The sequence below is a fragment of the Leptodactylus fuscus genome, chromosome 8 (genome assembly GCF_031893055.1).
Source record: "Leptodactylus fuscus isolate aLepFus1 chromosome 8, aLepFus1.hap2, whole genome shotgun sequence".
Classification (NCBI taxonomy): Eukaryota; Metazoa; Chordata; class Amphibia; order Anura; family Leptodactylidae; genus Leptodactylus; species Leptodactylus fuscus.
In genome coordinates this window covers 23,566,879-23,579,538 of record NC_134272.1, presented here as the reverse complement: position 1 = coordinate 23,579,538, position 12,660 = coordinate 23,566,879, and the positions used below count along the sequence as shown (strand labels likewise).

Genomic DNA, 12,660 nt, shown 5'->3' with positions numbered 1-12,660 from the left:
CAACTTATTCCATTCGCCTGGTAGACCGATGTTGGATTGCAAGAAGCCTTAAAATGCGACAACGTTTCACGCACGCAACGAAAATTCTTACCTACGGGTTTGCAGGTCCATTCTCCTTTGCCATTACCAAGGCATACACACTCTAACATATAGCCTCCGGTTTCATGGGGTCTGCGCCAAGTGTCTCCGATCTTGTAGGACTGTCCGCCCTCATGACAACGATCTACAAAGATACTTCGGTTACTGACCAGGTACCAGCAATCACTTATTACTAGTGCACCGCCAAATGGGAAAATAGACATAATAGCGATAGAAGGAACCATGTAATATAGGCAAGAGAAGGAAGTCAATACTGTGAACTCGCACAATATTGGCAAATAATGTTATTACCAAAACTAGGGGACTAAGTAAACCTACTATAAAGATTAGTTTTAGTTCTAGAACTTTCCCCCCATGCACTTAAAAACAAGGTGATAAAGTGCCACCCCCTATGGGGAACATCTGGTTTCATCACTTTAATGGTCACATTAACACCTTTAGGCCCATGGCTATACAAAGGCAAGCGATTTGCATGTGACATAGGAATGCCTGGACATGTGCTCGCAGGCAGACAGAAGAGCAAATGGTTAATTATAGGCAACAGATGTCTACTCAAAGCAGTCCAGATGAAGTATTGGGCTCCTTACTTGCAATGGTGCAACTGATCCTGCCCCTTCCAGCTCCAATGCAGGTACAGTCCCAAATCATGCTGTCTTTAGGTCGCTCGTAGGTCTGTCCAACACGATACGTTCCACCGGTGTACTTGTCAAAGCAGGTTTCTTCAGCTGTTTGGAGATTAAAAGGACGTAGGTCAGGACTACGAGTATTCAATTGGACCATATAAGATGATCCATAGGTGTATTATGTACAAACTCTGGATGGATAAAGTTTTGTTCCACTCACCTTCTGGTTTGCTCTCACAATTGAAGCCTCGGCCGCCACCATAGCAAGTACACACCAGCGTGTTGCCCAGGTAAGTCCGTTCCCATTGCTGTCCAATATTATAATACTGTCCATTGTCATAACAGCCCCCTGAAGAAAGAAAAAATACCAAGTATTTTTAACGTATGCATGGTGAAGAGTCCAAAAGCTTAGTAGTTTGCAGATTCAAGTTTCAAGTCTTACCAAAAACTACGACCGGTGAAATGGAGATCTACCGGTGTTCAAAGAAGAGAGGCCTTTCATTATAGAAGTTTTATGAATATAAGTTGTTAATGGGAGTTTAAGAACAGATTGAGCCATACAGACATACACAGGTCATGTATGAAACTGAAATACAGAGTGAATCTGGCCTTAAAGTTGCTTCATTTCCCTCAGAAATATGGCAAAAAGCGCCTAATAGTGCTGTACTCCGCACCCCCATAGATATGAATGGAGCATCAGGGCACATGCGGGGCTGCCTTACAATTCATATGGGAAAGGAATATTTAACCAAGGGTTCCCTTAATGGAAAAAAAAAAAAAACTCGCTCTCCTTCTGGAAGGTGTCCTGCAAAAGTGGTCTCCCTAAGTGCTAGTTCACACGGGGGCAAGGAGGCGGATTTTGACAGCAGATTTTGCCTCAAAATCTGCCTCCATACAATGATGGTCTATGGAGACCACTAGCGTTCTTTTTTACCGCTATAGGCATGTTGCTGATAGCGGGAAAAAGAAGCGGGCTGCCCTTTCTTCAGGTGGAAGCCGCGGCTCGACAACAACCTCTGGTGTCGGCCCATTCATTTGAGCAGACTATGGAGGCGGAAGCCGCGACTGCAACGGTCGTAGTAGGCGGGTTTTGACCCGAGAGTGATGCAGCTCCCTGAGTCACTCCGGTGCCAAAATCTGTCCCACCTGCCCCCGTGTGAACTAGCTCTAAGGAGACATAGTACGCCTTCTGACCTATTCATAAGGGTAAACACAGTACTCAGTTTTTGTCATAGTGGGGGTTTTCACAGCCAGACCCCACTAGCTTATTACCCATCCTTGGTACAACAAAGGGCGGTATAGGAGGGTGCAGAGCTGTTGCTACCTGGCACTGGACCCTAAGTGGGCCCCAAAGGTCCTTTTGGCATCTAAGACATACCCCTATTTCTAATGACAGAAAGTAGGTAGGGCCTCGTAGATTTTACATCGGAGGCCCAGAACTTCAACTTCCACCTCTGGTAAAACCCCTTCAGTGCTACTGAAACTTTTTTGTTTTTATTTTTTAAACCTGGAAAACACATTACTTTCAAATTCCATAATGAACATAATAGAAGGATGGAAAATCTAAGGTTAAGGCTATATATAAGAGGTCAGTCGACTGTTCCGATCCCACAAAACTGCTACAAGCACCGGGAGACCTGGAGATATTTATACAAAACTTTGTTTTTTACTACAGCTGCTAAAACCATCAACATGCAGGCCGCTCCTGCAAGTGCACTGAAAGACTAGAGGTCTCTAGGGCTGAAGTGCTCTCATAGTAAACTGCTCCATAAACCATCCTCTACATGATGGCAGGAGCGGTTTCCAGGCTGGATGCTACAGCAGATGGGAAAGACTTCAGAGCAGTTTACTTCAGCAACAGGGATCACCTACGAAAACACTTGTAGGAACAAAGTTCTTCTCCTTAATCATGCTGGTGCTAAAACCATCTTCATAGGTGTACGATAGTGGTGTATGATATACACCATGATCGTACTTAAGGGTTAAACAATTGGACAAGTCTCTGCTCTCATACGTCTGACATGTTTAAGGAGCCAAAACGACCATCTTTAGAGATCTTGCTTCCGTTTTAATCCATCTATTGAGCCCTACTATAGCTAAATGCGTTCATCTCCAAATGAACCATGATTAAAGTGAAATATTCTCGAATCTCATTCCAAACACTATTTACTTCAGAAGACTCCAACAACATACAATTTGTACGTATTCGCATTCATCATCACAGGGCAAGAGCATCAAAGAGATTTTTGTGGCGCTCGAGAAAAGTTAACTTTTACAAGACGTCCTTACAAATGGTAAACTATAAGACATTATAAGAAGAAGCTGTTCCATTTCTTGACCCTTCTTTGATAGATTCCTGGTATGTTTGGAGCATTGGCCCAAAAACCCTAAAAAGTGCACACACTAGAGCGGGGGGAGGCAACTTTCGGCACTCTAGTTGTAAGACTACAACTCCCAGCATGCATACTTGCTCTGCTGTTCTTGGAACTTGCATAGAAGCGAATGGAGCGTGTTGCTAGCTGGAGATGCCGAAGGTTGCCGACCCCTGTACTAGACTATTGCTGGATTTTTACCAAATCAGTCATGACCAATTACAGGTTGGGGGATTTGGTGTAGGAGTTATTCAATAGAAGTGGTACGCAGTGGCCTGGAAACCCATAAAATTATAATCTGGCATCTGCTCCACCCTGCAGACGTAAGCAATGAAATCTTTAAGCAGCAAGATTATATTATTCAATGTAAAACTTGAGGATAATGTAGACTTTGAGAAATCTCCAACCAAGTATAAAACTCCCACCATTTGTCCCAAGTCCGACATGAGCGAACATACATATTTCAATGGGGAATAAGTCACAATCGGACACCTTTACCAATTTCACCTCTACCAGAACCAGGCGTGTCGAAATCAAGCCAGTTTGCGGAATCCTTATTTCTTCCTGATATCTGGTCATAGGGGCTACAAGTTACCACTATAACAGTCAAAGTCTTGAGCTGGTAGAAGAATCCTGAAGAAGTCCCATAATCTCCGCATCATAATTCATGTAAGATGTCCCTTCTATGACCATTTAGATGACCAATGGACAATACGATATATGGTTCACCTCTTTTTGCACCTGAGGGCCACCAGTTTGTATAGATTCTTTATAGATTTGAGTCTATTGAGGGATCCGTAAAAACATCCTAAAATACTACAAGACTATTTCAACATTTATTCAATTTAGGCATGCGAGTTTAAAAAAATTCATACAAGGCTGTTAACGTCACTGCGTGAATAGGATTTACATCGTATTATATTATGGTCAAACCCAGAACTGGACGGCCATCTAATCATTCTGGGGTGTCCCAAATTTCTCTCAGATGAGGTTACAGTAAAGTAGTGGATTTCAGCATGCCCTTGTTTTGGGGCAGAGGTAACCCATCACCCGGTGTCTGGCAGCAGCTTCCCCCATTCATAATACATGTACGCTCAGTCCAGGTTTAGGAAGAATAGCTGTCCCCATACACTAGTCCAGGGGTGATATTTTGTGAATGTGCCCCATTATTTTATTTCAATGCACAACCATTTACTATACGTAATCTTTGAACTGAGTCACTAGATTTTGAAATATTGTTGGAATCTTCCATTATTACAGCCATCATACATACAGCGCCATTTTCTAGAAGGCAAATCTAAGTTTCCAGATACCTATAAATCATATTTGATACAACTATAGCTTTACTGTGTGTATTATTCTTTTGACTAAACCATAATAAGTAGGTCTTTACCTTGGTTTCCCAGGCTAGGAACATATGGGGGAGGGGAGGGGGGGTAAAGCCTTGTATGACATAATGATGATACAAGACGTGACACAATATGGGGTTGGAGAACAAAGGGATTCTTTTACATTTCATTTACTGGCTCTAATGACTCCTTTGTAAGTGACAAAGGCTGGGAGGTAGACGTAGCACAGTTTAGGTAGCTTTAGGCAATAGAAATACAGACCAATCACAGCTACCCCAAACACAGACAGACCCTGAGCCTGTACAGACTGAGCGCCCACAACCTAGAGATGGAAACGGGGCAGACTGTGCCAGCACTGTGACCAGGGCGCCCTAGAAGACGAGGCTCATTTCCTGCTACACTGCACCAAATACTCAGCTGTGAGGGCCATCTACTTTGAAAGACTCTCTGCCCACATCCCAGACTTCACATCTGCAGACGAGAAGAGGAAACTCTACATCCTACTGGGAGAAGAGAAGGCCACTGTGGAGATCGCTGCCCAATACGTGTCCAGCTGTCACCAAACGAGAGGAAGATGAGACCCCAAAGACTATTAAACCCCCAACCCCACCACCCCATATGCTCTAAACAAGAACGACGAGACTATGGACACTAACCCTAACCCCAAATTCCACGCCTTCTTTGCTTTGCCAATACCAACTAAGTTTTTGGCTATGTACATAAAGCCCCATTGTATTTGAAATAACAGGAGAGGGCAAAGCAGCCCATGATGTTCCTCACTGATGGCACTTTCACCAGAATAGACCAGTCTTCGAGGGCTTTGGGTTACAGACGTCCCTTCTACCCAACTAGAAAGCAACGCACTTGTGAGATGGAGGCAATGAAGTGTGTAATACATAAATTAGGAATACTATTGTGTATTGTGATATAGCCGGCCAGCGTGGTTAGAGATCAAACATCCTTCATAGCTTGTGTTATGACAAGTAAACCGCAGGGAATGTAGCAATAATTCTGTGTTAGACAGATAAAAGCCATCCATGAGTAGTTAAATCTATCTATAACCCACCATAGCCAGAAATGGCAGAACAGCGACACTTCATAAAAGATAAGTGGGCGAAGTATAAAGGATTTGGCTAGAACGCAAGGCATTACAAGGCATTACAAACCACTCCCTTGGACGCGGGCTCTTTTTGTTTCCGATCCCTTGTCTTTTCTAACCACTATTTCCCTTGCGGAAATAATAGAGGAATTTCTAGATAAAGCATAATGACCATTTACTTCTCCTAATGGGTATTTTAGTTCAGTCCTTCGCAGCACAATTGGTAGAGGGTTTTTTTTTGTTCCAGCAAAAGGCTTGATAGGGGTTAACTTTTTTGGCTGAAGCTTTTCACCTCTCTAATCGCCCACCACCCCCATTCCGGGTCCCCGCTACATCTTGGCAGACAGAAAATGCCTACCCAGCCATTCCCTGGCTAAAGTGGATCACCCCTGTGGTGGTCAGTGACTGGCTAAGTGGGCATTCCCATTAATGAGACCAGGAAGTAGAAACTGGCAAGATCTGGTAAGTATTGGAAAGGGAACATGGCCGGGGAAGGAATCAGGGAGGATCACTTTTTTCTTTAGTTTTACTGTGCCATTTGTTTAATTCCATATATTATATATGTATACCCCCCAGACAACCCCATACATAGGTCAACCAAGCACCTTTCTCTATGGTCTGGTGTCAGAATGCTTGTAATTTCCAAAACTGCAATACATTTCAATGGCAGGCTCCATCAAGGTGTGGCACAGTCTGCTGCTGGTCTCTGGACTTTCTTAGCACAGGAAACTCAAGTGACGGACTCTTTATTTGCCTCCTGTAACATTTGTTTATTTGGAAAACAATCCTTTGAAGCCAGATCCACAAAAGTAACAACATCCTATTAAAGGGGTCAATATTGTGCTTCGCTATACAAGCATCCTCATGTGTACAAACACTAGGCCCCCTTACAGGGTGGACGGGAACAGATTGTCATTTGCACTACAAGAGTTAGGACACTTGTGGTGGTGAAAGCAGGGGTCACCTACTCCCATGACAGAGGCAAACAAAAGTGTGTGACACGAATGTGTAAGGAAAGCCAAGTGGTTAATGTACTTGCAGCAATAAGACAGGAGACAGAATCACATCATTGCGCACAAAGCAACCACCCGACTCCTACCACCAAACTCGAAACAAACCCGGCATCCTCCAACCAAACAATAAGCAGCCACCAAATCAAAAACACCAACAGACGATGACCAAGGTCCAAATAGAGGCGACCATAGAGGCAAACAGAGCAATACATTGAAGAATGGAGAAATGAAAAACAACTCCAAGAAACTCAATGTATACCAATCTCTGCCAAGGGACTACAACATGGCCACCTAACTGGAGAGAATACCCCACCCCAAACACAGACAGACCCTGAGCTGGTACAGACTGAGCGCCCACAATATAGAAATTTAAAAGGGGGGGGGGGGCACAAGCAGTCATACAAGCCACGGGAAAACAGACCAAGGGGACCTAGAAGACGAGGCCCATTACCTACTACACTGCACCAAATACTCAGCAACAAGGACCATCTATTTCCAAAGATTCTCTGCCCACATCCCAGACTTCACATCTGTAGACAAGAAGAGGAAAAACTCTATATCCTACTAACGTAGAAGAAGGAGACTACTGTGGAGATCACTGCCCAATATGTGTCCGCCTGCCACCAAACAAGAGGAAGATGAGACCCCAAGGACTATTAAAACCCTCCACCCACCCACATGTCCCAAACAAGAACGACGAGACCCCAAGGACATGCGTACCCCCAAACCACACACCCCACCCCAACCATTCTTTGCTTTGGCAATACCAATTGTTTTTTTGGTTATGCTAATAAAGCCCCTTTGTATCTTGTTGCATTGTGGATGGTCCATGCAGCGGCCACTTGTGCTGGGTCTGCAGAGTGAGACAAGCTAGAGGAGTGTCCAGAACCGAGGAGTCCCATTATCTCCGAACTTCTGAGAGACTATACAAGCCATATAGGCTTTCCTGGGAATTCACTATTGATGAAATTGGAAGGGGGCTGGGAGTTGGACCTTCACCAATCTCCTATTAACACTCCATGATTAGATTAGCAGAGTGTAGTGCTGAGAAGGAGTGAAAGGGGGGTTGTCTTAATATTCAGCCTCCCCTGCAGATGTCCGTCTCTGCTCTAATCTATTGACCGATAACAACTCCACACTACTCCAATGGCAGGTCGGTAGAGTAGAGCAGAGTCCCGTCATCTCGCGGAGAGTTGGAGTGGTAGCAGGCGAGGCTGAGGAATAAGACTCCTGCCCTCCTCTATTGTGCCCAGCAAAGTTATTATTCTTGGCACAAAAAATGGCACAGAGTGGTCTGCAGGTATAATAAATCTGGGGTAACAATGTTACAGATTAAGGGGGGCTTCTACACAACCAAAACCATGACTATTCTAATAGCAAAGCAGCTAACAAATCCATAAGATTGCCAAAATGGTACATACTGCTCCTTGTAAGTAATAAGAAGACACCAAGATCCCATTATATGCGCTTATCCTCTAAGCAAAGGGCGGGGTTTAGCATAATTGCAAACATCAGGACCCCCAGCAATAAGGAGACTGGACCCCTCAAGTGTCCCTCAGCAATGAGACATTTATTCCGCATCCTATGCATAGCATCACAAGAGGTTCCTTTAAAGAACCTAAATATTTTGTGCACTTCTATAGCTCACCACTACAAGACCCCCGCTCAGAACAATAGCCCTGTCTGAGGCTGCGGAAATAACAAGTCTGACAAAGACAAAACAAAAGACTTAAAAGTTTATAAAAGAACATTACAATAAGGAAACAGTCAGCGAGACAGTCGGACTATACAGCCATGATGTCATATACCGTGCTGGTAACTGGTAGGACAGTACACATACACCTATGGGACAAAGTACAGACCCTCTTATATGGACAATATAGGAACAATAAAACGGAGTGTTCCCTATAATTGGGTCTCCTTTGTGAGGACTATTTGCAGGGGGGGGGGGGAATGACAAGAGATGGCAGATTTTAGAAGGCACCAGGACAATAGGAACTCCCATACAATCCCATAGACGGGATTTCACCATGAGAGGGAACCCGCAGCGGGTACGCATGGAATATCACACCAAAAACTACACTGGGGAAATGGATACAAATGTTACAGCTTTTACATCCTATGTGGCTACTGATGGAACAATATGGGGGATTTGGATACAAATGTTATGTCCCATGTGGCTATATAGGAACAATAAGGGTGCAATTCACACAGCAGTGTTTATTAGGATTTCTGCACGCCCCATACTAATGAAGAGTCCCAGATATTCCTGCAAAACTTTGGCTGTGTGTGAATTAACCTAAAGGCGAGATTTACATGTGTGGATGGGGGGGTTGTGTGTCTTTTTATGCCCCACACCTGGTTTTGGAAGCAAATCTGAACCAAACCTGCATTTGTGACTATGCCCAGCTCAGAAGTAGGAACACTGAATGGTAAAAGCTATGACCACAAGGTAACTACTGACACCCCCAAAAATAGATATCCCATGGAGCACAAATAGGGTTGAGCGATCAGGATTGGAAAGTCGGCGATCGAGCAAATTTCACGATCGGAATCGGCCGGAAAACAATCAGAAATCGGATTCTGAAATCCCAAGATCGGCTCAACCCTAAAAGTGACTTTTCCCATAGAGAAGCATTGACTGGGGTTGAGCGATCGGGACAGATCGGATCCTGGTCAGCGATGGAGCAAATTTCATGATTGGCTGGAAAATGATCAGAAATCGGATTTTAAAATCGATCCTGAAATCTGAAGATCGGCTCAACCCCAGGCAAAGTATTGCAACTGTGGCCATCACATATGAGAGAGGGGCCAGGAGACATCACACACATAATACATTACACAGATCCCTGCCAAGCACACACAAAGACATGACAATGTGAATGGAGCCTTACTCTGAGTGGAGTCCGCAGCCACTATCGGTTGTATGGGTTGCTGTGCTTGCGCCTGAGCCTGTCTGCGACTTTTGTTCCTCTGAGATGGTGCAGCATGTACCGCAGCGGTAACGCACAGGGTTAGGAGAAGCCCGGTGAGGGGCCCCCGCGTCATCTTGACGGTAATATGGGGGGGGGGGGCAGGTAGTCAATAAATAGCGCCGAGGTGTTAGTAGCAGCCGGTCACTGGCGCATTTCCCAGTCTGAGGAGCTTAGAGAACAGGCAATAGCGTCACCAATAGTCAGATGTAGCGGGGAGGCAAAAGCGTAAGAAGCGGGTGCAGATAGCGGCTCCAGCCGGCCAGGGATAGAGAGAGAGCGGCGGCCGCGCTGTATATATATACACACACTCGGGAGAATACCTGGGGGCGCGAGACGGCCGCTGCCATTGGTCTATTCACCGCGGTGACGTCCCCGGGGGGCGGGGTTTGCCTCTGCTATATAAGTGGTGGGAGGCGCAAACAGCGCAATGTGAGGGATGCGGCAGGAGCGGAGGATGTGGGGATGTCAGCGCAGCGACGCTAAAGTCCAGCTTATCTCTATGCACGGGGCAGCTTCTATTCCATTGCAGGCTATGTAGAAACTGTATTGCTTTTCAGAATAGATTTGTTCCATTCTATCAAGCTGGTTTCACACGTAGCGTTTTTGCAGCGTTTTTTTTGTTTTTTTTTAACTAGAGGCAGATGTTAGATGAAAGGAGTGTTGTGGTGATATGGAGTTATCACCTATTCACTGGTTGTTTTATTTAATGTTTGTATGGCGCCAACCTATTCTGTAGCACCTTACAGAGCTCATCGGTTGCTGGCCCGTGTAAGGATTACAAGCTACATTCCCTATCAATATGTCTGGAGTGTGAGAGGAACTGAACTACCCCAAGGAAACCCACGGGGAGAACCTACAAACTATGCAGATGTTGTCCTTGCCTGCAGGGGGCGTAACTATAGGGGTGGCAATCACTACTGGGCCCTGGAACCTTAGGGGACCAAAGGCCTCTCCCCAACATCAGACACCAGTATTATAAATCTGGGACCTTATTACAGATTCTGTATTGGGATCCAGAAACTTCAAGTTACTCCTCTACTATGCCATTTGGGTGAGGAGATAATACCACTCTTTAGGCTCTTTAGGGAGTGGGCATCTTTGCAGGCATATGGAGACTTACAAGCCATTTTCGCTTCACTGGGGGATTATGGTAAATTGATGCAACTCTGTGATTTGCATCTATTTCCCATATGCCATTTGGGTGATAAATTGGTGGTCGAACCCCCAAATGTATCAGTACAAACATTGTATATCTTTAGGTGGCATAAAAGATGTGATCAGTCAGCAAACGTTACCTTGCTTGGCCGGAATGAAAATTGACTGAACAAATGTTCCTATAAACGCTCATTACAATTTACTAGCCCGTGTAAAAGTCCTACGAGGGAAGACGAGCAGTAGCCATGTGTGAGCATCGGCCCACATTTGCTAAGGGCAAGGCGCCTCGAATATGGCCAAAAATGCACCTCAACTTGTCACATTTTCTTGCATTATGGCTCACCTCTCCCCTTGCCACTTTTATTAGACAGTAGTCAGTATTCTAGGCTGGCGGGGGGGCATCCCGATCCACCAGATTGGATAGAATTAAACAAACTCTGAGTCATATGACAAATATTCCCCCGTTCCTGACTAGTGTAAATTTGAGATCAGGCGGCACCTAAATGAGCAAGAGCTATTAGTAGGGCAGGGGCTCCAAGTGAGTCTTACACCTGTCTGGGAATCCAAACTGGCACAAGTATCGGCTGTAAGAAGCAATTCTCCCCTTCCTCTTTTTCAGAAAGAAGACCACGGACACCAGTACTTGTAATAAATGGGGGTCCCGGCAATGAAATACCTATGTTATAGAGAACTGATAAGTTGTTATGATGGGAGAAACCCTTAAGGCAGTGATGGCCAACCTTTAAGAGGCCGAGTGCCCAAACTGCAACCCAAAACCCACTAATTTATCACAAAGTGCCAACACGGCAATTTAACCTTAAAAATGTGCGGATCTACAATTGCAGACAATTACAGACCTGCAAAATATGGTCATACAAATGGGGCTTTATAGAGCTTTCTGCTCCACTGTGACCCCTTACACAGTTCATTCTGCTTCACAGTGACCCCCACACAGTACAATCTGCTCCATAGTGACCCCCACACAGTATAATCTGCTTCATAGTGACCCCCACACAGTACAATCTGCTTCACAGTGACCCCCACACAGTACAATTTGCTCCATAGTGGCCCCCACACAGTATAATCTGCTGCACAGTGACCCCCCACACACAGTATAATCTGCTCCATAGTGGCCCCCACACAGTACAATCTGCTCCACAGTGACCCACACACAGTATAATCTGCTCCATAGTGACCCCCACACAGTATAATCTGCTTCACAGTGACCCTCACACAGTACAATCTCTTCCATAGTGGCCCCCACACAGTACAATCTGCTCCATAGTGGCCCCCACACAGTATAATCTGCTGCACAGTGACCCCCACACAGTATAATCTGCTCCATAGTGGCCCACACACAGTACAATCTGCTCCATAGTGGCCCCCACACAGTACAATCTGCTCCATAGTGACCCCCACACAGTATAATCTGCTGCACAGTGACCCCCACACAGTATAATCTGCTCCATAGTGGCCCCCACACAGTACAATCAGCTCCACAGTGGCCCCCACACAGTATAATCTGTTCCACAGATGGGTGTCCAAATAGAGGACTCTGAGTGCCACGTCTGGCACCCGTGCCATAGGTTCGCCATCACGGCCTCAAGGCAGAGGCTCCAGGTATCACAGTAAAAAAGTGCTGCACAAAACTCTGCAGTGGCAATGCTTTTCACAAGTCTGACTTTCTGTTTCCTTTATACCTACACGGAAAATGCAGGCGTTTCCGTAGGTATAATTGACATGCTTCGATTTCCAAGGTGTGTATTTTTCTGCAATGTGTGGACGGGATTGCAGTGCCTGAATAACACTGCGCTGTTTATGCCACGTGGGGCCTCGGCCTTAATATCCTTTCTTTTATGGGGTTGTTTTATTAGGTTTCTCCATTTGCTAGTTTGGTGATCTGCGGCTGCTGCAGGCCCAGTCGTATGTCTGGAGAGGTTAAGAGCAGCCTCCTACAGAGCGAGCCTCGATTTTC

At 45.4% G+C, this 12,660-nt stretch overlaps 1 protein-coding gene across 5 annotated transcripts in view; it reads right to left on the bottom strand.

The window, feature by feature from the left end:
• FN1 (fibronectin 1) overlaps positions 1 to 9,791 on the bottom strand; it is a 48,448-nt gene extending 38,657 nt beyond the window's left edge. For 4 of the 5 annotated variants that reach the window (XM_075283965.1, XM_075283966.1, XM_075283967.1 and 1 more), the window contains exons 1-4: positions 9,450 to 9,790; positions 943 to 1,071; positions 687 to 824; positions 92 to 223 (exon numbers count right to left, since the gene is read on the bottom strand). In XM_075283965.1, coding sequence (XP_075140066.1) covers positions 92 to 223; positions 687 to 824; positions 943 to 1,071; positions 9,450 to 9,603 — 553 coding nt within the window. In that variant the 5' untranslated portion in view covers positions 9,604 to 9,790. Of the gene's footprint in view, positions 1 to 91; positions 224 to 686; positions 825 to 942; positions 1,072 to 9,449 lie in introns of all 5 variants that reach the window. The other variant, XM_075283964.1, reaches the window with a different exon arrangement.
• Between the last annotated feature and the right edge of the window lie 2,869 nt (positions 9,792 to 12,660).